The sequence below is a fragment of the Carya illinoinensis genome, chromosome 4 (assembly GCF_018687715.1).
Source record: "Carya illinoinensis cultivar Pawnee chromosome 4, C.illinoinensisPawnee_v1, whole genome shotgun sequence".
Taxonomy (NCBI): Eukaryota; Viridiplantae; Streptophyta; class Magnoliopsida; order Fagales; family Juglandaceae; genus Carya; species Carya illinoinensis.
Genome location: NC_056755.1, coordinates 13,567,175 through 13,593,761, shown reverse-complemented (window position 1 = coordinate 13,593,761; position 26,587 = coordinate 13,567,175). Strand labels below are relative to the sequence as shown.

The 26,587-nt window shown below is 36.3% G+C and overlaps 1 protein-coding gene across 2 annotated transcripts in view; it reads right to left on the bottom strand.

Moving 5' to 3' along the window:
- Positions 1 to 12,454, bottom strand: part of LOC122307347 (sterol 3-beta-glucosyltransferase UGT80A2) — a 28,968-nt gene extending 16,514 nt beyond the window's left edge. Inside the window, exon 1 of one of the 2 annotated variants that reach the window (XM_043120189.1) lies at positions 12,012 to 12,454. In XM_043120189.1, coding sequence (XP_042976123.1) covers positions 12,012 to 12,447 — 436 coding nt within the window. In that variant the 5' untranslated portion in view covers positions 12,448 to 12,454. The remainder of the gene's footprint in view (positions 1 to 12,011) is intronic. The other variant, XM_043120188.1, reaches the window with a different exon arrangement.
- Between the last annotated feature and the right edge of the window lie 14,133 nt (positions 12,455 to 26,587).

Here is a 26,587-nt window from a genome sequence, read left to right as displayed (position 1 = left end):
GCCCAAATGGCGTTCTATGGCTTCTTTTGGGCATGTTAGTACAAAATGAAGAAGATGTTATAAATGTGTTCCATCAGTTTCATTCAAGCTAAATGAAACCTTCAAAAAGAGCCTTCAGGCAACATTCATTGCACTTATTCCTAAGAAATTAGGGATTTGGTGGAGGGTGGTAGATCTCCTTGCTAGTTGGAGAGGCCTTCAAGGTAGGACTAGGGCCCGTCCATTGCACTTATTCTGCCCGGTACCATGCGGCCAGTCCATGCATCCCACTCGGCCCGCATGGTACCGGGCGAGCGGGATGGGTGGATAAATTTTTTTAACAAAGCTGGGTGGGATGCGGGTAGGATATCAACCTGCCCCACCTATATATAAAAAAACCCTAATTTGTAACCCTAGTCTTCATCTCCTTGCCACATCTCATGATTCTCACCCTTCACCTTTTCTTCTTCTTCTCCTTCATCTCCTTCTTCTTCTTCTTCTTCTTCGTCTTCTTCTCCTTCGTCTTCTCTTTTTTTTTCTTCTTCTTCTTCTCCTTGCGTTGCGCACAGTGCGCAGATCGTCGATTTTGGTTGGTTGATTTATTTGTTATTTTGTTTGGTTCGATTTTTGTTGGATGATTTGTCATTATTTGGTTTAGTTTGGATTTGGAAGGTGCAGCAAAGGAAATTGTTTTAGGTGTTTTTGTTGCCATTGGGAAAATTTTTTTTTGTTATAAGTAAGAAAAATTTTATTGATCCACGTAATTAGGCAAAACCCGAGTACACAAGGAGTATGCAAAAGAGAGCCTAATTACAAACTACGTGCTACGAAAAGTAGTATAAAAGTCATTAAAACTTGTTCCATTCAAAACAATGGAAGAAGCCCAAAGCAACAATGTATAAAAGAAAAAGTCCCTAAAACCCTCCAGAGAGCGTTCCCTATTGGGAACATAGGTGCGCTTATTCCCACCCCCATCCATCCACATGTACGATGGGGACAGACGGCCTTTCTGAGGGGTGGGGGCAGGGCCAAGGGGCAGAGAAGGCTACAATCCACCCACAAAGGGCGGGTGACAGCCTTACTTCAAGGTAATCACCAAATTGCTACAATGTGGAATATGATTCTCTTATGTCTCATGTGGTATATTTGGCTAGAAAGGAATGGTTGGAGTCTTGAAGATCGAGAACACTCGCCGGATGATCTCAAATGTTTCTTCCTCCATACTTTATTTTTGTGGGCTTCTATAATTGTCCTCAATGGGACTAGTTCCCCTAATTTTCTTGTCTATATTTCTAGTTACAAGAGACCAAGTTGGAAGCTATTACAAGACAACTAGTCCACAGTTTATGGAGAGGGCAACCCGTGGGGTGGTCTTACCTGCTATCAAACGGAGCATCTGGGGGAGTTCTAATTATGTTTGATAAAAGGGTGATGGAAAGGGTGGAGGAATGTGTGGGTGACTTCACTATTGCATGCTCTTTTGTAAATCTAGACGATGGCTTCAAATGGGCATTTGCTTGAGTTTCTGGCCCAAATTTTGATTCGAAGAGAAGGCTATTGTGGGAAGAATTGGCGGGACTTCTTAGTTGGTGGGAGCTACCAAGTTGCATTGGGGGGACTTTAACATAACTCGCTTTCCAAGCGAAAGGTCGGGTGTATCCCACATCACTCCCGCCATAAGGGATTTTTCTGATTTCATTTCAGAACAGGAGCTTATGGACATTCCACTAACAAAAAGCACATTTACCTGGTCCAACAACCGAGAATTCCATCTTGGTCGAGGATTGATAGATCTTTGTTAACTCCTAATTGGGAGTCACACTTCTTGGATGTAGCTCAAAGAAGATTATCCCAGTTATGCTCTAATCACTTTCTCATCATTTTAGACTATTGAGGCATCCAAGGGGGTAGAAGGTATTTTAAATTTGAAAATATGTGACTTAAAACTTACGATTTTGTAGATAGGGTCAGACAACGGTGGACTTCTTACAATTTCCAAGGCTCTCCAAGTCTCATGATGGCAAAAAAGTTGAAAGCGCTAAAATGGGATTTGAAGCAACGGAAAGAACAAGTTTTTGGCAATGTGCTTCAGCAGAGGCACTCTCTTGTGGAGGAGCTACAAGGTCTGGAGGGAGAGGAGGAGGCCAGAATACTCTCTAAACCTGAGAAAATTTGCAAGAGTCAGGTAGTCGCTAAACTTGAAAGAGTAACTTTGGAGGAGATTTGATGGAGACAAAAATCAAGGGTGCTCTGGCTTAAGGAGGGGGATAAGTGCACAAAGGTAGCTAACCACATTAAGAAGTTACAAAGGTATTTCTTGTGTAGTGGATTGGGGGAAGATTTCAAATTTCACCTGGTTAATTGGTCAACGGTTTGTACTCCAATTTTTGGGGGAGGATTGGGGATTCGCCACTAGACGAAATTCAATCAAGCTCTTTTGGGTAAATGTTTATGGAGGTACCAACACAAAAGGGAGGCCTTATGGAAGTCTGCTATAGATTCCCAATTTGGAGAGGCTTGGGAAGGATTGTGCTCTAATGATGTACAAGGCACACATGGAATGGGGTTGTGGAAATATATTAGGAGACATTGAGAGACCTTTCGAGACATGAACATATAGTGGTGGGCGATGGTTCTCGTGTCAGATTTTTGTATAACAAATGGTGTGGTAACCATAGCCTCCGAGACACCTTCCCTAGTATCTTTGAGCTCGCAAGAGAAAAGTATGCAGCGATTGATGATCTCTTGGCCTTTTCAAAGTGCTCCCCTCAATGGAATATTGATTTTCCTAGCCCAAGATTGGGAGTTGGAGACTATTATTGAGCTCTTTGCGGCATTGTATTCCGTAAGTATGCTAGGGAACACTGGAGATAAGATGCACTGGAGTCATTCCAAGAAAGGTAACTTCACTGTTAGATCATTTTACCAAGTGCTAACAAGTCCTAGAATGACCATCCTTCAAAATCAGCTTTTTTTTGTTTAGATAGCATCCTTGGACAAGATCCTTACTACAAATAATCTGAGGAAACAATGGGTAATTATGCTGGATTGGTGTTGTATGTGTAAGAAGCATGGGAAATGAAGTAGATCATCTACTTTTACACTGTGAGGTGGCCAGGATCATGTGGGATGATTTTTTCACGAGAATCGGATTGTCATGGGTCATGCCTCTTAGATTGCTGGATTTCTTGCAAGCTGGAGAGGCCTTCATGGTAACTTACAGGTAGCGGCCATTTGGCGATCGGTTCCTATTTGTATGTGTTGGTGCATTTGGAGGGAGAGAAATGCTAGAAGGTTCAAAGATCTAGAGAGAACAACAGATGAACCAAAATTTTTCTTCTTTAAATCATTGTTCTTATGGGCGGGGGCCATAGCTTGTAACGGACTAAGTGTCCATGACCTTCTACTTTCTATTGTAACCTCTAGCTAGGTGTTTCTCATGTGTACTACATGTGTACTTGGGCTTTGCCTATTTCTATGAATATAATTTCTTGATTACCTATCAAAAAAAAAAAAAGTTATACATGTATACTTCCTACGTACTTGGACTTCATCTATTTACTTGATCAATCGATCAATCAAATCTTATTCTGCCAATCAAAAAAAGAACTAGGGGTTTGGTATATCAAAACTTTCGGCCTAGTTTTGAGAGAATAGAATGGGCATAGTTTTGAGAAGTGTGAGAAGTCTATGCTGGATTTCAAGTCACTCTTTCTTAACCCTCTCTACCACCATTGTTCTATTTTTATCTCTAGTTTTCAGAACCAACTGACACCATGGTGTTGTATCAAAAATAAAAGTAGGGAGTTGAGAAGGCTTACTTGGTCTATTAATTATGATGGCAAGGATGGAAAGGAGGGGAGTACTAGTCGTAGTAGAAATAAGGGAAGGGCTGTGTCAGTTGTTAAATGAAGCCAAAAATTCTGAGCTGGAATGTAAGGGGGTTGAATGAGGTTAACAAACGCCTCCGGGTACGATCTTTGTTGAGACAATGGAAGCTGGACATTATTTGCTTGCAGGAAACAAAATTGAAGATTATTACAAGAAGAGTCATAAGGAGTTTATGGAGCTGCCAATTTGCAGGATGGTCCTATTTACCTTCGAATGGGGCCTCAGGGGGGGTATTAGTTATGTGGGATAAAAGGGTGGTGGAAAATATGGATGAGTTTGTGGGAGAATATTCGGTGGGGTGCTTGTTCAAAAACTTTGAAGATGGGTTTGCGTGGGCTTTCGCTAGTGTTTATGGTCCTAATTTGGATTGTAAGCGGCGGATGCTTTGGGATGAACTTGCAGGCATGGCCTCATGGTGGGAGGTGCCATGGTGTATTGGAGGAGATTTTAATGTGACTAGATTTCCTAGCGAAAGATCGGGGGAGGGTCGACAAACTCTTGCTATGAGGGAATTTTCAGAAATTATTTATGAGCTGGAACTAATGGATGTACCACTAATGGGGGGTGATTATACTTGGTCCCCAAATCAAGCTTGGTCAAGAATAGATAGATTCTTAATATCTCGTTCTTGGGAGGAACATTATCTAGATCTCTCTCAGAAAAAGGCTCTCTAGGATTTGTTCGGACCACTTTACCATTGTGCTGGATTGTGGAGGGATCCCAGGGGGTAGAAGGCCTTTTAAATTTGAGAATATGTGGTTAAAACATGAGGGGTTTGTGAAGTTGGTGGGACAATGGTGGAGCTCATATCATTTGCAGGGCAACCCGAGTAATGTATTGGCTGGAAAGTTGAAGGCGTTGAAAAAGGATTTGAAGTTATGGAATGAGCAAATATTTGGTGATGTTACGACACAAAAAAAAAATCTGTTTCAAGAGTTACAAAGCTTGGAGGGAGGTGGAGATGAGAGCAATCGCAAAGGGCAAGTTGTTGCTGATTTGGAAATAGTGATTCTTATGGAGGAAATTTCGTGGCGACAAAAGTCAAGGGCTTTGTGGCTTAGGGAGGGAGATACGTGCACGAAATTTCTTCATCGCATTGCAAACTCTCATAGGAGGTTCAATACCATTGAGTCCCTAAACGTGGATGGCGGTGCACTTACAAACCAAGCTGAAATTAAGAATCATGTGGCTGGACACTTTGAACACTTGTTATCAGAACCTCATGATTGGAGACCTACTTTAGATGAATTAGATTTTGAGCACATCAACCAAAGGAGTATGGCTTGGTTGGAGAGACCATTTGAAAAGGAAGAGGTACACATAGTAGTCAGGAAAATGAATAAAGACAAAGCACCGGGCCCGGATGGCTTTACTATGGCTTTCTTTCAGAAGTGCTGGGAGGTGGTGAGGGAAGATGTAATGCAAGTTTTCCAGGAATTTTTCACATATGGCAAATTCGAGAAGAGTTTGAATGCTACTTTCATCGCACTAGTCCCAAAAAAAAAAGGGTGCTATAGAGGTACAAGATTCCAGGCCTATTAGTCTAGTGGGGAGCATTTACAAGATAATCTCTAAAATCCTAGCTAATAGAATGAGCACAGTCATGGATAAAATTATCTCCAAGACTCAAAATGCTTTTGTGAGAGGGCGCCAAATACAGATTCGGTCCTTATAGCAAATGAGTGTTTGGACTACAGGATCAAGTCGGGAGAGCCAGGTATTTTATGCAAATTAGACATGGAAAAGGCCTATGATCATGTCAACTGGGACTTCTTGTTATACATGTTGAGTAGATGTGGTTTTGGGACAAGATGGAGAAAGTGGATGAGACATTGTGTGTCAACGGCTCGTTTCTTAGTGTTAGTAAATGGAGATTCAGTGGGCTTCTTTAATAGCTCGCAGGGATTACGACAAGGTGATCCATTATCACCCCTTTTATTTGTCATCGTAATGGAGGCCCTAAGTCGAATGCTGTCAGCTGCGGTGGAGGGGGGTTTCCTGGCTGGTTTTGTAATGGGGAACATTAACATTTCACATCTATTGTTTGCGGACGACGCATTGCTGTTTTGTGAGGCAAATGCAGGACATGTACAAGCCTTGAAGGCCATTTTATTGTGTTTTGAAGCAGTATCGGGGTTAAAAATTAATCTTGCAAAGACGGAGATGGTTGCGGTTGGTGAGGTGAGGAACATTAGAGGGTTGGCCAACATTTTGGGATGCAGAGTCTCCTCTTTGCCATTGAAGTATCTTGGCCTCCCCTTGGGGGCTACTTTCAAAGTCAAGGTAATTTGGGAGGAGGTGTTGGAGAAATTAGATAATAAATTGGCCGGGTAGAAAAGTTGTATTTAACTAAAGGGGGGCGGACCACTCTTATCAAGAGCACACTATCCAACTTTCCTACATACTACTTGTCTCTATTTCCTCTCCCTGCAAGCATAGCAACAAAAATGGAGAAACTTCAACGTGATTTTCTATGGACTGGCTTAGGCGAGGAGCTCAAATTCCATCTAGTCGGGTGGAATAAGGTGTGTACTCCGTTGAGAGATGGGGGTTTGGGGGTCTGGAATGTGAGGGCTTTTAATGAGGCATTATTAGGAAAATGGCTATGGCAGTATAACAAGGAAAGGGGAGCCTTATGGAAAGAAGTGATTGATATGAAGTATAGAAGTGAACAGGGGGGTTGGTGCTCTAAGAAAAGTAGGGGGACTTACGGGGTGGGGTTATGGAAGTACATAAGGAAAGGTTGGTGTACCTTTGCTAGTAACACTCGTCTTTGTGTGGGAAATGGTAGGAGGGTCAGCTTTTGGAATGAGGTGTGGGTGGGAGACACGGTTCTAAAGGAGGTCTATCCTAATATTTTCATAATTGCTTGGGACAAAGAAGCAATGGTGGCTGATTTGAGAGTAATAAGCAATGGTGCACAGGAGTGGAATATAAGTCTTATCCGGGATGCACATGATTGGGAAGTTACCGAGATGGTGGAGTTTCTCAGCTTGCTGTATAAAACAGTTATCGATGCTACAAGTGAGGACAAGATAGTATGGAAACCTTCGAGGAAAGGGAAGTTTTCTGTGTGCTCCTTTTATGATACAATTACTGTGCAGCGAAGATACAATTTTCCTTGGAAGAACATTTGGAGGAGCAAAGCACCTAAAAAGGTTGCATTCTTTGTATGGACAGCAGCATTAGGGAAGATTCTTATTATGGACAATCTAAGAAGGAGAGGCATAATCATAACCGAATGGTATTGTATGTGCAGAAAGAATGGTGAAACAGTAGACCACTTACTTTTACATTGTGAATTTGCTCGGAAAATCTGGAATTTTTTCTTCAGCAGAATGGATATAGCATGGGTCATGCCGGGAAGAGTGATAGAATTAATTGCAAGCTGGAGAGGAATTGCAGGGACACCACAGATTGCGGCTGTATGGAAGATGGCTCCTCTTTGTATTCTTTGGTGTATTTGGTGTGAAAGAAATGATAGACTTTTTGAGGATCAGGCACGTTCCATAGAAGAGTTTAGGAGGTTTTTTTGGAAGACTTTATTTATGTGGGCCATTGCTCTAGAGCTGAATGGTCTCAGTTTCCAAGATTTACTTGTATCAGTTACTAGATCCTAAATAAGTGTATTCCCATGTATACCTCCAGTGTACCTGAAATATGCTTATTAATAAAATTTCTTATTACTTATCAAAAAAAAGTTTTCAGAACTTTCTTCATCTTTATATGTTTTCTTCTTAGATACATACATCTCATATACTACCCATGTTTTTCGATAAAATCTTGTCTTAATTATATATTAAAAATAAAATAAAACTTCTTGCAATCATTTATAAAGTCCAGTTACACCTACAAAGAACCAATGTGGGACTTGGCACTCATGAAAATCTATTGTAGTTCACCAACCTATGCGGAGCTTGACTAATCTGAGCATTACAGCATTTCAATAAGTTTAGTGGGCCTTATGGGGTTGGATGCGGATAACCATCATAAAAGAACTTAGGGGGCGGGGGGGGCGGGGGGGGGCGGGGGGCTTGTTGGCGGCTTCTCCAGTTTTACCATTAGATTTTGGAATGACACGTGGTCCAGGACCAGACCTCGAAGACTATTTTTCCCAGAGTTTCTTCACTTAATTAGATCAACATAGGGAGGCTTCAGTAGCAGAACACTTGCAGATTTGTGACAATTTGCCCCAATAGGACTATCCTTTTACTAGATTAGCCCACAATAGAGAAATGTAGCCGTTCTCTTCATTCTTTTATAGGTTGAGATCCTTCAAGTGAAGAGAAGCAACCAGATTTGTTGGATCCTGTCCAAAAGACGGATTTTGGACGGATCTTTGAGGTTAAATCCTTTCTTCAATGTGCTCATTCTTTCTATTGGTCCATTTCCTTATGTGTGCATTTGGAGAAACAACATGCCCTCAAAGGTAGCTTGTTTTGTGCGGACACGTGCCTTAGGAAAGATTTTTTTTTATCGGTCTTTAGGAAAGATCTTTTTTCTTATTAGTAAATAAGATTTTATTGATCATAAAAATAGGCAAAAGCCCAAGTACATGGCACCATTAGGAAGGATCTTTTTTATATATGTAAGTAAAAATTATAGGAGAGATCTTAACAGCAAAGGATTTGAAAAAGAGGCATGTTATAACATTGGATTGGTGTTCTATAACATTGGGAGGGTGAAAAAGGATTTTATTGCTATAAAAGAACCATGTGTCTCCAGTTTTAACATACACAAGATAAACGATCAGAAATTAGATTTTGGTATGACACGTGGTCCAGGACCAGACCTTGAAGACTATTTTTCCAGAGTTTCTTCAATTAATTGGATCAACATAGGGAGGCTTCAGTAGCAGAACACTTGCAGATTTGTGACAATTTGCCCCAATAGGACTATCCTTTTACTAGATTAGCCCACAATAGAGAAAGGTAGTCGTTCTCGTCATTCTTTTATAGGTTGAGATCCTTCAAGTGAAGAGGAGCAACCAGATTTGTTGGATCCTGTCGAAAAGACAGATCTTTGAGGTTAAATCCTTTCTTCAATGTGCTTATCCTTTCTATTGGTCCATTTCCTTATGTGTGTATTTGGAGAAACAACATGTCCTCAAAGGTATCCTGTTTTGGTGCAGACACGTGCCTTAGGAAAGATTTTTTTTTTATCGGTCTTTAGGAAAGATCTTTTTTCTTATTAGTAAATAAGATTTTATTGATCATAAGGATAGGCAAAAGCCCAAGTACATGGGACCATTAGGAAGGATCTTTTTTATATATGTAAGTAAAAATTATAGGAGAGATCTTAACAGCAAAGGATTTAAAAAAGAGGCATGTTATAACATTGGAATGGTGTTCTATAACATTGGGAGGGTGAAAAAGGATTTTATTGCTATAAAAGAACCATGTGTCTCCAGTTTTACCATACACAAGATGAATGATGGGTCAGAACTTAGATTTTGGTATGACACGTGGTCCAGGACCAGACCTTGAAGACTATTTTTCCAGAGTTTCTTCAATTAATTAGATCAACATAGGGAGGCTTCAGTAGCAGAACACTTGCAGATTTGTGATAATTTGCCCCAATAGGACAATCCTTTTACTAGATTAGCCCACAATAGAGAAATGTAGTCGTTCTCTTGATTCTCTTATAGGTTGAGATCCTTCAAGTGACGAGGAGCAACCAGATTTGTTGGATCCTGTCAAAAAGACAGATCTTTGAGGTTAAATCCTTTCTTCAATGTGCTTATCCTTTCTATTGGTCCATTTCCTTATGTGTGTATTTGGAGAAACAACATGCCCTCAAAGGTATCTTGTTTTCTGCGGACACATGCTTTAGGAAAGATTTTTTTTATCGGTCTTTAGGAAAGATTTTTTTTTTCTTATTAGTAAATAAGATTTTATTGATCATAAGGATAGGCAAAAGCCCAAGTACACGGGACCATTAGGAAGGATCTTTTTTGTATATGTAAGTAAAAATTATAGGAGAGATCTTAACAGCAAAGGATTTGAAAAAGAGGCATGTTATAGCATTGGATTGGTGTTCTATAACATTGGGAGGGTGAAGTCTCAGCAAGTGGTATACATTTTGCCTTTATTTTTTTTTTTCTTTGATAAGTAAACAGTAGTATTAATAAAGGATACGCAAAGCCCAAGTACACAAGATGGCATACAAAGGAAAAGACCTATCTAAGTCGTAATAGTGGAAACAAGAAAATCATGAAAATTTTGGCCATTAAAATCAACAGCCAAAGCCCAAAGAAATAAGGTACATCATTTTGGCATGTTAACGAAATCGTTTTGGAGGGTGGCGGATTTGTTGGGTTGTTGGAGGAAAATGCAAGGTTGTCATCAAGCGGCAACTGTGTGAAAGATGATCCCGTTGTGTATCATGTGGTGTATTTGGTCGGAAAGGAATGCGCGTTGCTTTGAAAACAAGGAACGCACTATGGAGGAGCTGAAGAACTTTTTTCTTCACACTTTAATGCTTTGGTTTTCCACTATTGTACTAAACAGCAACAACGTTCATGATTTCCTGTCTTTAATTTATCACTAGAATGTATTTAGGTGTTCTTATGTATACTTCCTGTGTATATTTCATTCAGATCAATAATATTTATCTCTTATAAAAAAAAACAAAAAACAAAATCATTTTGGAATTCATAGGAACTCAGAAGTTTGGAGGATGGCTCCTTTATGTTCAATATGATGTATTGGCAAGAAAAAGTCCTCTCACAAAATGCCTTAAAAAATTATTACATACTCCATGAGTATGGATGATGTAGTATTACCATCATATCACCAAATTGCCATAAAAATTATTCACATAAGTACTAATTCCTATTGCATGGCATCCTATAATAAGATAAAAGAACCATGTGTCTGTACTCCATAGCTACTTAAAATTTCTCTATTGCTTTAGTGAAGAAGAAATCGAAAAAACTTCATTTACAACAAAACTGAGAATGTAAATCAGACACCTTTAGGAGTATAGCCCAGTTACCAAATCAATGTCTACAGAAAGATTACCACCTATTTGAGTGATATAGTTAAAAATTTCAGTTGGAAAAGATCATCCTTCAGAAGACTATCTTATATGGAATTAATTCATGTGACCACCGGCCTTACTTTATTTAGCCTCGCCAGCCTAGTCTTAATTTCAGTTAATCGTTGAATGAGGAAATAACACCACTCTATCTCTCATATGTATTCAAAGCCCGCAAACCCAACATTCTACCTCATCTTCAAGAATTATATAATACATATAGAAGACTGTTAAGTTTATGTGTCAATTAACTGTCAGTTTCAACTGTTTTCATAGTTTCAGTTGTATCAGTTCAGCAGTTAGTCTCAATGCTCATGTATAAAAACAAAGCACCTTTCTCTGTAGTATTTGATTTATTCAATAAGAGCTTCTCTTTCTTCAGCTTCAATTCGTGTCAAAGACTGGAAGGGTAGTAGTAAAAACCAGTTGTCCCTTCAAAACCGTATTTAGCCCTAATCCCACATCAACATACCCGTAAGTACTATAAAAAACTACCCGTAGGTCATCCTACCATTTCCACTCTGAAGAAGCAGGAGAAGATTTTAGAATTGCCTTCCATTTCTGGCGCCAGTCAAAAAGTGGGTCAGACATACGATAATTTGGCCCTTATTGAAAATAACAGACGAATCGATAATTGATTACTTAACTGTTCGGTTCCTAAACCTTCTCAAAAAACAATCTCAAAAATAGCAGTTGCCAGTTGAAACAACACCTAAACAACATACTTAAAAATGACATAAAAACACCACTAGCAACCAAATTCGAAATTCCCGCAATAGAAATTCACCCTAAAACATCTCGATACCTCGATGTGCAAGTCAATGCTAGCCCAAAAATTTTTCAAACAGTAAAGCAAACAAGGACACTTAAAAGAATACGAAAATAAACTGTTTTCTCAGGATACAATGTAATAAGTTCGCAATCTAATTGAAGTCATTTTCCACTTTTCCTTTCTTTTCCCCAAGACCTAGAAGCATTAAAACTAAGCATACTAACAAAAAAAAAAAAAACTCCAGCATGAAACATGGAACATAATTTGCAGACTTTCGTGTGTTATTTTCTCGCAAACCAAACAAAAGCTGAACTAAGAAGAATTCGCATACCTGGAGAGCTGCTGCCACCATTGTCCAACGAACCCACATTGCCGACCTCTTTATTGTCCACTTCTTTGCTATCACTGCCGCTTCCACTACCAATCTCGAGCTCGATCCGGACAGGAACCTCGCCTGTATTCTCGGAACCTATCCGAAGATTCTCCCGAGACTCCGCCAGCGACTCCGGGGATCTCGCCCAACCGACCTGGCCCCGCTGGTCCTGATCCATATCCGCAGAAGTATCTGCCCTCGATACAAGAACTACGACTAGAGAGCGAGTTTGGACCGATGATTCAAAGGGAGAATCTCTACTATTCTCTGAGAAAAAGCGAGAGAGAGTGGGGCAGACCGGTGTGTGTCCCCGTAACAGTGCTAAGATGGAGAAGGGGACACGCACGCAACCGTCCGCGTGAGATATTGGAAACTTCGTGAAGTGAAAAAGCATCCAACTGAAAAACCCGGTCGGGTGGGAGTTCGGGTTCGGAGCTATTTTGTTGAAGATATAAATAATTAAATTTTTAATCCGGTTAAACTTTTGGAATACTACAAATAGTACTTCCGCACCACTTACTTTTTATTGATATTATTTTCATTAATGCAAAGAAAAAATTTATTCATCATCTATTTTTTTATTATTTTTTTATCATTTTATAATGTGATATTAAATAATAGATTTATAAGTAAAATATAATAAATAGTCTCTAATTATCTAATGTTATATCATAGAATAATGAAAAGATGATGAAAATTAGAATGATGAGTAACATTACTCTAATGCAAAATAATTAGATATTACAATAAAGTAATATTAGATATAATCTTATAGCGTACAAGTATCATGCACTCCGTTTGAAAGAAATTAGATTAACCATTATTAAACAATGATTTCCTCTTGTGAGTTATGGATTTATCTATTTTTTTCAAAAAGAGTATGAGATTTACACATCCTAGCACTATAAATATTATTTCTCATTACAATAAGTTTTAAGGCCAAGTTTCATAAAATAAAAGACTTTTATATGTTATAATCCACACTTACCGAAAAAGAAAATATAAATAGCTTGAATAAGTAATGCAAAATAAAACTATTGAAAACTATAGAATGTTAATGACAAAATCTTGGCATCCCAACCCTAACAATTAGCACACACCATGATGCCAAATGAGTATTGAGGTGGCTCTGAAGTTGGGAATGGAAAGTCTATATCTATATAGGGTCAAAAGTGGCTTCCCACACCTAATACTCGTTGTGTCCATTCACCTATGAGAATATTACATGTTGGTTCTAGAGTTATTGAACTAATAGATGAACAAGAAGGACGCTTAAAGGAAGACTTTAGTATCAACAGTTTTTAATTAAGATGAGGTAAAGGTGATCAGCACCATTCCCATTAGTCGTGTTGGGGCTGTTGATAAGAAAATCTGGGGACCTTCAAAATTTGGCAAGTTCTCAATCAGGAGTTCCTACCACATGGTGCAATAGAGGAAAATGGTTGGTGAGTGTGGTTCCTCCTATGAAAAGGAGGGTGATAAAGTGTGGAACCTTGATGTTCCTGATGCTGCAAAGCACTTCTTATGAAAAGTTGTAAATAATATACTACTTACAAGATTGAATATGTGGCAAAGGAAAATGGTTGAAGATCCAAAATGCCCCATATGTCAAACTAAAAAGAAATATATCATGCATGCTTTGTGAAACTATCCAGCTGCAACTGATATGTGGGAATGTGTTTGGGGGGGGGGGGGGGGGGGATAGCCCTGTCAACAAGTGGCCAACTGGTGGAAGGGACTTTGTATAATTGTGGTTAGATATGTGTAAAAGAATACAAAAAAAAAAAAAATCTAGAAGGAGTGGTGGTCATAATGAAGGGTATATGGCACAGAATGAATAAAAATGTGTTTGAAAACAATTTTACTGGCACATGCAAGATTGTACATATAACAACTATTGGACTCAAAGACTTTCATAAGGCAAATCTAGTGAAGGGGGAAAGCATGAAACCAGATTTTATGAAAAGAAAGAGGGGTCATTAGAATAGACTAGAAGGCATCAAGTATAAAGTAAATTTTGATGGGGCCTTAAATGTGGGAAAACAAAAGATGGGGTTGGGAGTTATGACAAGAGACTGCAATGGTGATGTCCTAACATCAATGTGTGCTCAAGAAGTTTTGTAAACTCCTATTATATGGCAGAAGGCATTGCGTTATGGAGGGCTATGGTGTTGTGCTCAGAGTTAGGATTCCAAGATGTGATTTTTGAAGGGGATGCCAAGGAAGTAATTGATGTTGTCGAGTCTAAAGAAGAAGATGAATCCTAGAGGGAATAGATTACAGAGGATATCAAGCTTTTGTGACAACAGGATGTGGAATATGGTTTTTAATTATAGAGAAGGCAACGAGGTGGCACACCAAATAGCAAAAATGGCATTTCAAATGGATGGAAAACAATGTTGTATAGAAAATGTTCCTAAGAACATATACCATCTGATTGTAAAAGACAAAATTTGTAATATGAACCAACAATGAAATGAATACAATTTTCAGTTTTTTTTTTTAATTTTTCTTTAAAAAAAAAAGATGAAAAGAAAGAAACATCGTGCCCAACTCCAGGATTCTTGTTGGTTTGATGAAGGACTCTAAAGTTTGTTGTCTTTTAAGATAAGTCACCACATGCCCTACATTGTTGATTCTAAAATTTAACTTACAAGTAATGAAAAAAATCAATCAACGTGCTATTTTAAGTAAATGAAGGAATGAAATCAACTATGGTGAATAAATCAGTTGATCTTATCCATTCACTTTTTAATACAATGAAAACTCAACTCTTAAATCATATGGTTACACAAATCATTTCATCTCGTCTCATCTAATTATTACAATTTTTTAAAACCTCCACACAAAATACATTTAACACTTCAACTTCTTCAAATTTCAAAATAAAAATTATATTATAATAATATTTTATTCAACTTTCAACTTTCATCTTATCTCATATGTGTACCCAAACGATGCCTGACATATTTATGTAAATATTTTTAGTTGAGTTAATTTGAATAAATATATCTATGTCTATTTGTTGTCTATTCTTTGGCTCAATGGTAGTGATTAGCCTAACGAAGGCATAAATCTAACAAAGAGCAAAATTTACAATTAAAAGTTACAAGTTTTTGCTCTTTTATAATAATGTCCATGAGGGAGTTATTCCTGGAATCGAGTCAAGCCAAATGAGTCTAGCCCATAAGGCTCAAACAAGCCCAGAGGCCCGAAAGGATAGGATGGACTGGGCCAAATCGACCCAGGAAGCCCAAGAGAAGAAGCCGCTAGGCAGGCAACACGCGTTGATTAGGGGTTGGAAGGCAGATTGTCTAATACCACTACTGACCGACAACCCCAGTGCGCAGGGTCAAGGACAACCCCTGTCCCTAGACCTAGTGGCCGAACAGACCTAAGGAGTGGGCACACCTGACCGAGGTCACGCCACATTTAATGAAGTCTGGGGTTGGGCCTCTAGGTTGTCAGTGGTCACCATGATTAAGTCTGGTAGGTCTATTGCATAGCAAGAGGCTGGCAGGGAGATGCGACCCTAGTACGGAGCGACACCCCCACAATTTCCTTCCCAAGGATTGCCCTGACTAGGTATATACATCCCCTCTCTCTTAGCAAGAGAATGGGTTAGAAAAACACTTTTTGCACTTAAGTTCCTACAATTCTCATATAGAGAATCCATTCTGACTCAAGCATCGAAGGTGTCCCCTACCACCCCAAAGCTCTCATTTCTCCATAGTTGCAAGTGCAAGCTTAGCCCTCATGGTGGGCAACGAAACACGACATCAACAATGTCCAAAGTACAAGGTGGTGGTATATTCTTTACATAATGTCCAAACTACAAGTAGTAAGATTTTAAAAATTTGTATATGTTTAATTGTTAAGTCCAATGAAATGTTTTTTTTTACTAAGCAAATGATTAGATATATTAAAAGTTATTTACAAGGATTACAGAGGTTCTTTTTAGCATGGAACTGGGAAAGAGGGAATAGTGCTTCTGCTAGGGAGGATGAGGTCTGTTTTGCATGCATACAAGAGTTTGTGTTACTCTAAATATTTTGGTGTTCCAACTTGGGTGGATTTCAAGGGTCTCCTTGGACCTTGGATTTGCCTATGATTGGTTCAAGGACCCAATATTTAATTTTGTATGCATCTTTGGACTATGGTTAAGTCACCTTCGACAATACATAACATTGTTTAGATTTAACAAGTGGGTCTCTGAGATTTCTAGTAGAGTTGTAATTGCTTCTCCAACTGTGGGGTCAATGGTTAGGCAGCATCTTGTCCAAGTGTGTAGGATTCTCCAACTGCATTTTGCAAACTGGAGTGGTGAAAGATTGGTGCCACATGTCTAATTGCAGCATCATAATTTATTTTGATATTATTTTTTCAGGAGGTCATGTCCATGAGAGGTTATCCTTTTTTGTTTTTTTTTTGTTGCCATGCTTGGATCATGTGTTGCCTTGTGAGTTTTCTGACAGAGCAAGTTGCATTAAGGGGATCAAGTGTTTGTTTCTAGCTAGATTGTGTCTAGGGTTATTAAACTGGTTATGAGAAAATGATGTACTGATTGATATCTTGGGAGATTAAGTTGTCATTCATTTAAAAATGAATGATCTAGATCCAGTTGATGATTGACATATGCTATTGCAATGTCTATAGGCTAAAGATTTTATCTCCATAGGATTCGAGCAAAAGGGCAAAAGTAGAAGAGATGTTCTAGATTTTCTAGCTCATTTTCGCATAAGGTGCATGAATAGTCACCTTGTTAGCTATTTTTTGAAAATATAGTTAGGTTGGCCTTTGTTAGGTGTGTGTTTCATATAAGTCTCAAAAGGAGAGCAACTTGAGCCTTTTATGAGCACTTTGCTTCCAAAGATGCTTCCATTCTGAGAGGTTTAGACGAGATGGAGTATTTAGATGGCTTGAAGTGTCTAGTTTAAAGGTAATTTTGAATAAGAAAGAATCCTATGGATCATTTGGTCAGATGTAAGAGTCTTATGTTCCTTATGGTGGGAGATAGATTTGGATTACATTGTTATGGTTGATGGATATGAGTGGTTTTCCAATAGTGGTAGGTTCCATCTTGTAGGGATTTTAGAGGATAAAATCACTTACTTGAGATACACGCTTTAAAAATTTACCAACAACTAGGAGATGTTTGAAACTTGGGTTGGGTGGTATCCAAGGTTTCAACCATATTTTCGTTTGTTAGTCATTTCCTATTCAGTAGTGTAAGCAAATGTAATAAAGTGAAATTTGGTCCAATAGACCGGATTGTATTACATTGGTAACATATATTTACAAAGATGTAAATCGATAGTTAAGATAAATCAGCTAGAGATAAGATAAAAATTGAAAACTGAATTTAAATTCAATATCACACAAGGATAGATTTATATAATCCTCTCCTCACTAGCCTTCTCATCATGGTTTTTTGAATGATCCTTGGTGTCTGATACTGTAGACTTGCTAACATTTCCCCCAACCGAATGGGTAGATCACAAACCATGAGCTTGGTTTTGAGAAAAGAAAACCGATTAGATGTCAAGCCCTTGTTAAAAATATTGGCGACTTCATGATCTTTGGTAGAAGTAAATTTAATGCACACATCCGTGTTAATCACTTTCACACAATGTTTTGTCTGTGCATGGAATATAGGATTAGAAGCAAAAGCTAAGATACTAATGTTGTCAAATAATAGGAAAAGAATGTAAAAAGATTTGAAGATCGTTAAGAATCATATACAATCAATAAAGTTCAACCATTGTAAAGGCTAATGCACAATATTCTGCTTTGGTGCTAGATTGAGATACCATCAATTGCTAATTAGCATACTACAAGCTAAGAGATGATCTTAGGAAAACACTATTACTTGTTGTCAAGTGATAATCATCAAGGTCACCAACCCAATCTCAATCATTGTAAGCTTGAAGAGTAAGGCCACCACTAGTATAATATAAGCCATAGTCAATTTTGCCCTTAAGATAATAAAGAACTCGCTTAGTATAAGCCCAATGAGCATAAATAGGAGCATAAAGATATTGACAAAGTTGATTGACACTTAAAGCAATATCACAATGCATTAAAGTGCAATATTTTAAGGCATTAATAATTTTTCTATACTCGATTGCATTGGATAAATGATCATCTGTATTAACGCTTAACTTTACACCAAACACACATGAAGTACTATATGGCTTCGCCCCCACCATACATGCACGATGTAAAATATCTAATATGTACTTGCCTTGGCATAGATGAAGCCCATGTGCATCCTAATAGCTTGAATGCAAAGAAAATAGCCAAGAGACCCAAGTTCCTTTAAAGCAAATTTAGTATTGAGCTTGGTAATTAATGAGAAGATAAATGAGTCATATGTACCCTGACCAATAAGTCATCAACATATATCAAAATATATAAGTGAACTTTATCACAATAAAATGTGAATAGTGATGCATCCACCTAAGAAGCCACAAACCCGAGATTAAGGACACACTAAGAGAGGCAAGTGTACCAAGCCTAGGGTGCTTGTGTCAAGCCATATAATGCCTTATGGAGGTGGCACACATACTTAAGATGATCTGGATTAATGAATCATTGAAGTTGCTCAATGTAAACTTCTTCTAGTAAATGTCCATGTAAAAAAGTATTAAATAAATCTAATTATCTTATATTCTACCAAAACTACACAGCCAATGCCAACACCAACCTTACAGAGATGAGTTATATAACAAGAGGAAACATTTAAAAAAAAATCGATGCCATCAATTTGTTGAAGTCCTTTTGCTACAAGCCTTGCTTTGTAGGGTTCACTGCTACCATCTACCTTTCGTTTTACTTTGTAAACCCATTTAGTCTAAAGGATGTTATGACGTGAAGGTCAGGGGTATAGAGTCCAAATATGATTAGCTAAGAGTGCAATATGTTCATCTCACATAGCATGGCACCATTCAAGGAAAGTAGCAACAGCATTGCACCACTCAAGGAAAGTAGCAACTTGAGAATAAACGTGACCTCAGGAATAGTAAGCTGTGAATGAAGGGATGTTATTGGATATTTAGAAGAGTAAAATAATTTGAAGTTGAGAAATTGTTTTGGACGGAGAAAGTCTATTTGTGTGCGTGTGATCATGCAGGTATGGAAAAGTAGAGATAAAAAAGATAAGAGAGGAGATGCAAGTGGTATTATGCCGGAAGATGTTTAAAATTAAGCATTATTTGATTAGGGAGATAAAGCAGTAGGTATGAGAGCAATATAAAAATGGGTAGATAGTTTGATTCATATGAGTTTAAATTTAAAATGGAATTAATAGATAAGGATGGAAGGGATAAGGATAAATTTAGATTGATGGAAGATGAAGGTTGCATGTGAGAAGGAGTTTGTTGTGGAAATGATTGCATAGGGTGCATGAATAGTCACCTTGTTAGCTGCTTTTTTAGAATATAACTAGGTTGGCCTTTGTTGGGAGTGTGTTCCATATGAGTCCAAGGGAGAGCTTGAGTCTTTCATAGACACTTTACTTCCAAATCTAAAGGGTTGTCAACGACGGTTGTGGCGATGAGGGAAATAGCTCTATGTCTCTGTCAGGCAAGTCTTTGGGATGGAAAAGAGGGAGAGGGACTGGGGCACGGGGAAGAGAAAGGAAATAAAAATCAAAAAATAAAAAGACTTAACTGACGTGGCTAAGTGCCACGTCAGTTTATGTGATCCATTTGTGTCCCATTTTTGTTTGTTGGCCATTTCTTATTCAGCGGTGTAAGCAAATAGTGGCGGAGCCACGTTGGGGTAAAGGGGGCCAGAAATTTGAAAAAAAAAATTACATATGTTAATTCTTTTAATTTAATAAAATAATATTAATTTATCATGTATTGGCCCCCCTATAAAAATTATTTTAGTCCCTCTATTAAATTTAATATGATATAAAAATGAAATAAATAAAATACATCTTATATAAAATAAAATACATATTTTTATTATAAATAAAATTAAAAAAAATTATAACTATAACCGGTAGTATTTCTAACCTCTTTTCATTTCCTAAAACATTTCAATCTCTATGTTATAACTTACGGCAATCTGTTAGACTACCATTTATTGATTTACATACTGTATTACCTTCACACATGGCACAATAATACTTCACATCTCATCCTTCACATTTTTTTCTCCATTTTCCAACATCATAACACCTATTGTCCTTTACATTTTATTTTCTCTATTTTTCAACATTAAAGCGATTCAAAAGAAGAAGAAAATAAGCAAGCTTTACCTGTGAGGCGTGACCACTGACTGACTGACCCATTTCCATTTTCTTGATTTCCAAAGGATCAAAACTTTTTTTAGTTCTCACCTTCTCGCATGACCGAATCGCGATTCACAACCTCGCTCTCGCTCTCGCTCCATTGCATTTCCAGACAAAAGGTTCACCTGAATCATCCATTTTGGCTTTTGATTTTTAAAGCTTCCACTAGAAGCCTTCTGATTAAATAGTCAAATTGTCAAATGCTTAAAACTAAAAAATGGCCTTTTGTCTCGGTTACTTTGTTAACTTTTTTTAATTTTTTTTTTTTTTTTCTAATCCTCGATAGTTGATACTAGGCCCTCATACTCACAGCCTCACTACAAATTCAAAATATTATTTATTTATTTAATAGATTAATACTTTTAGTAAATTAATTATTATTTTTTCTATATAGCAAACTAACATTTTGTTTTTTAGTAGATTAACAGACGTATTTGATAGTCCCTACCAGACTGCCAATTCCCATCTCACGGTCCCAAGTAGCATCATTTTCTTACACCTTGCTCATTTATCTGCACGCGGGTATGTCTTTTTCTTTATAAAAATTTTATATTAGTATATCATATTATCTATATATATTACATATATTAATTGTGTATGGTTGTATGTATTGATTTAAGTTATTTTTTTTATAACATTATGTGTTTTAATAACTTGTTTGATTTTCAATTTTAAATTGTTTGAAAATTTGAGACTTCATTGTTAAAATTTATAAAGTTTATCTAAGTTTCTAACTTTATTTTATATGTTTCAATTTGATTTTAGATTTAGATTCATGAATGATGTCTAAATTAAAAACTATTGATTCATTCTTAAAAAGAAAAGAAGTTGATCTTCCAAAAAATTCTTCTAAAATTTCAAGGATTGAACCTGAGAAAAATTCTGATCTTAACTCTCTAATTTTGGAATCTGAAGGAATTCATTTTACATCGTCAATACTGAATTCTAAAGAGATTGATATATCTTCTTTACAATAAGATCCGGAATTACACCCTTCTATATGGGATTATCCAATCAATTAGTGTGATGAAATAAGAAGAGCTTATTTATAGATGGGTCCATATCAAATGCGTCTCTCAAAATATCTATTTTCTAGTATTGTAAAGCAACCTTGTCGCTTTCAAGCTTCATGGTTCGTAAAATTTGGATCTTGGTTAGAGTATTCTCCATCAAAGGATGCTGCATCTTGTACCTTGTTATTTTTTTACAAGGAAAGCATCTCAACGTTCTACATGGGATGTATTTACTGTCATGGGATTTAGAAATTAGAAGAAGATTAATAATGAAAAATATTGTGCATGTTTTAATCATATTAGAAATGATCATTGTTCTTATCATAATAATGTTGTGAAATCTTTTAGCGATTTATTGAAACAATCACAACATATTAATAAAGTAATGATGCACAAAACTTTGAATAAATTCTCAACAATTGACTCCGAGTAAAAATATCTATTGATGTTGTTCGATGGCTTGTATATCAAGGATGTGCCTTTAGAGGTCATGATGAGACCCTTAATTAAAAAAACCAAGGTAATTTTTTAGAGATACTTAAACTCTTGGCTTTATATAATGACAAAGTTGGAAAACTTATTTTGAAAAATGCTTCTAAATCCTCAAAGTATACTTCACCCTAAATTCAAAAAGAGATTTTAGAAGTTATTACAAAAAAAGTAAAAAATAAAATTCGTGAAGATGTTGGGGATTCTTGATTTTGTATTATTGTTGATAAGGCACGAGATGAGTTCAAGAGGGAGCAAATGATTATAATCTTGAAATTTGTTGATGTTGATGGTTTTATACAAGAATGATTTTTTGATCTTATGCATGTTAAAGATACATCAACATTGATTCTAAAGAATGAAATATCTGCAGTTCTTTCTCGTCATTGTCTTGATATTCAAAATATTTGTAGATAAGGATATGATGGTGCTAGTAATATGCGTGGTGAGTGGAACAGATTGTAAGCATTATTTCTTAAAGATTGCTCATATGTATACTATATTCATTGTTTTGCTCACCAATTACAATTAGCATTAGTTGCTGCATCCAAAGAAGTGGTTTCTAATCATGAGTTTTTCTCAAATTTAAACTTTATTATAAATGTGGTGGGCATTTCATGTAAATGTCATGATGAATTGCAATCTGCTCAGGCAACACATATTGCACATATGATAGCCATTGATGAACTTGAAAGTAGAAAATGAGCTAACCAAATTGGCACTATCAAACGAGCCGGTGATTCTCGTTGGGGTTCTCATTTTTATTCTATTTTTAATCTACTGCAAATGTTTGAAGCCACTTTCTCGATACTTGAAACCATAATAAAAGAATGATTCACTTACTCTCAACGCGGGGATGCGAACGTTGCTTATAAAATAATTACCTCATTCCAATTCATATTTACTTTACATTTAACTAAGGAAATCATGGGTATTAACGATGTTCTTTGTCAAGTTTTGCAACAAAAATCTCAAGATATTTTGAATGTTATGAATATAGTTTCTACTACAAAATGACTTATTCAAAAATTGAGAAATGAAGGTTGAAAAAATCTACTTGAGAATGTTGTATATTTTTTCAAGAAATTTGATATTGACATTCCAGAATTGAGCTCTCGATATGTACAAGCTTGTGGTTGTCATCAACTAAATCACATTACGATAGCGCATCATTATTATTTTAAAATATTTAATGTTACTATAGATTTTCAAATGCAAGAGTTTGACAATAGATTTGGTGAAGGAACGATAAAGCTTTTGACTCTTAACTCAGTTTTGGATCCAAAATATGGGTATAAATCCTTTAATATTGATGATATATGTTGTTTTGTGGAAGAGTATTATCCTCTTAATTTTTTTAAGAATAAGAAAATCAATTTAAGGTTTCAATTGAAATATTTTGAAGTTGATATGTTTAATAATTCGATATTTTAAGATTTGAGATCCATTGTAGATTTATGTTGAAGATTGGTAGAGACAAAGAAATCAAATACATATTATCTTATTGATAGATTGGTTAGTTTAATTTTAACTCTTCCAGTGTCTACAACAACCAGTCAACAAGCATTTTTAGCTATGAAGATTGTTAAAACAAGGTTTCTCAACAAGATTGAAGATAAATTCTTAGCAAATAATTTAGTTGTCTATATTGAAAAAGAAATAGTTAAGAATTTTGATTTAGATTCTATACTTGATGATTTTGTTTATTTAAAAGAATGCAAGTTATAATTTTAGACATTCTGTATTTCTTTTGTTTAATATATTTGTATGGATATCTTTATATTATTTTAATGATATATTGTTATTGACATATTAAATACTTTTTTAATGCATAAGTTGTATTAAACGTATTTTATTTTTATTGTAAATCTTCCTATCAAATTATTATATGTCGTAAAAAAAATTATATAAAAGTAGAATAAAAAAAAAATTATATATATATATATATTGTTCTAGCTTTGTTTGGCCCCCTAGAGTAAATTCCTAGCTTTGCGACTGGAAGCAAATATAATAAAGTGAAGTTTGGTCCAATAGATCATATTGTATTATATTGATGGTATATATTTACAAAGGATGTAAATCTACCGTTAAGATAAATCAACTAGAGATTAAAAAAAAAAAATTTAAATACGATATCTTGTAAGGATAGATTTATACGGTAACCTTCTTCTCACTAGCCTTCTCATCATGATTATTCGAGTAATCCTTGGTATCTGATATGGGAGACTTGCGAACATTCCCCACAAGCAAATGGGTTTTCACAAACCATGAGCTTGGTCTTGAGAAAAGAAAACCGATTAGATGTCAAACCCTTGGCAAAAATATCAGCGACTTGATCATTGTTAGAAATAAATTTAATGCACACATCCTTATTAATCACTTTCTCACGAATAAAATGAAAATTCAACTCAATATGTTTTGTTCATGCATGGAATATATGATTAGAAGTAAAATCCATAGCACTAACGTTGTCACACCAAATAATAAGAGAAAATTGTAAGGGGATCTGAAGATCTCTAAGAATCGTATACAACCGGTAAAGTTCAACCACTATAAAGGCTAATGCACAATACTCCGCTTCAGTGTTAGACCGAGATAACACTAGTTGCTTCTTAACAGACCACAAGATAAGAGATGATCCTTGAAAAACACTATATTCTATTGTCGAACAACGATTATTAAGGTCACCAGCCTAATCTGAGTCATTGTAAGCTTGAAGAGTAAGGCCACTACGAGTGTAATATAAGCCATGATCAATTGTGCCCTTGAAATAACAAGAAACATGCTTATCAAAAGCCTAATGAGCAGAAGTAAGAGCATGAAAATATTGACAAAGTTGATTGACAGTGAAAGCAATATCAGGATGTGTTAAAGTGCAATACTGTAAGGTACATATAATTTTTCTATACTCAATTGTATTGGATAAAGAATTACCAGTATTAACACTTAACTTTCACTAGACACAAATGGAGCACTATATGACTTTTCCTTCACCGTACGTGCATGATGTAAAATACCTAATATATACTTGTTTTGGCATAGATGAAGTCCATGTGCATCCCTAGTAGCTTGAATGCCAAGAAAATAGCCAAGAGATCCAAGATCCTTTAAAAAAAATCTAGTCTTGAGCTTGATAATTAATGATAAGATAAGTAAGGCATGTGTACCCATGACCAATAATTCATCAACATAAATCAAAATATATAAGTAAGCTTTATCAAGATAAAATATGAATAATGATTTGTCCACCTGCGAAGCCACAAACCAGAGATTATGAAGACATTGAGATAGGTGAGTATACTAAGATCAAGGTACATGTGTCAAGCCATATAATGCTTTATGAAGACAACAAACGTACTCAGGATAATTTGGATTAATGAATCCTTGGAGTTGCACAATGTAAATATTTTCCTAAAAATATTTATGTAGAAAGACATTAAATACATCAAATTTATGTCTTATATTCTATCTATATCACACATCCAATGTCGAGACCAATCTCACAATAACGAGTTTAATAATGGGACTAAACGTCTCTGAAAAATCAATGCCATTAATTTATTGAAACATTTTTGTTGCAAGCCTTGCTTTGTAGCATTCAATGATGCTATCTACCTTTTGTTTTACTTTATAAACCCATTTAGTTTAAATGATGTTATGATATAGAGGTCGAGGGCATAGAGTCCAAGTATCATCAACTAAGAGTGTATGATATTCATCTCATATAACTTGGCACCACTTAGGGGAAATACCATGTTGAGAATAACACGTGGCCTCAAGAATAATAAGATGTGAATCAAGGGCTATGACTAGACATTTAAAATTAGAGTAAAATAATTTAAAGTCAGAAAATTGTTTTGGATGGAGACAGCCTGTTTGTGTACGTGTGATCATGCAGGTATGGGTAGGTGGAGATAAAGATTAGGAATGTTTATCTAAGCTGGGTAAAAATCAAGCCCAAACCATAACATGGATAACTAGGTTCCTGGTTATGTTTTTGGCCCAGTCTGGACCGAAACCCGCATTTCTAAATCGGAATGAACCCGACCCAGGTATTGAGTTTTACACCCAAAACTCGGTTGTAAAACCCGGTACCTAGGTTTAAATAACTTAAAACCAAATGCAATCCCAATTTTCAATTCCCAAATACACTGCCCACGATCCACTAGCCACTAGCAAGACTCCAATCCCAAATGCAGATGTCCTTCTCTCACTATCTCTCTCACACACAGACACCCACACCAAAACCCTAGCCTCCTCTATCGATTGAAGTTCCGCTCCATCGTCTTCATCCTTGTACCCTGATCGAAGTAAGTTTTTCTCATTCTCTCTCTCGCTCCATCATCTTACATATCTATTAGTAATTAGTTGTGAAACTAATTAGTGTATGTGATTAGTTTTTGGACTAATTTGTTTCAATGTTTCAACTTGTGAATATTCATCAAGTTTTTATTTTTATAAGCGTTACTTTAATAGATATGTAACCGTGAGCCAGTTTCTTCATTTCATGGAGAAATGTTAAAGGAAACTACCGTATGTAACCTCTCCCACAACCCCATTTAGATGGAATCATTATTGGGTAAAGGATTTTTATTTTGAGAAATTTTAAATTGCAGATTTTGCTCGTTTGATGGTGTTAAATTGCATAGAAATGGAAAAACTACCAACTGTTTGTGAAAAATTCTTAACGAAAATAATATTCCATAGATAGTTGTTTTTTAGTTTTTTATTTA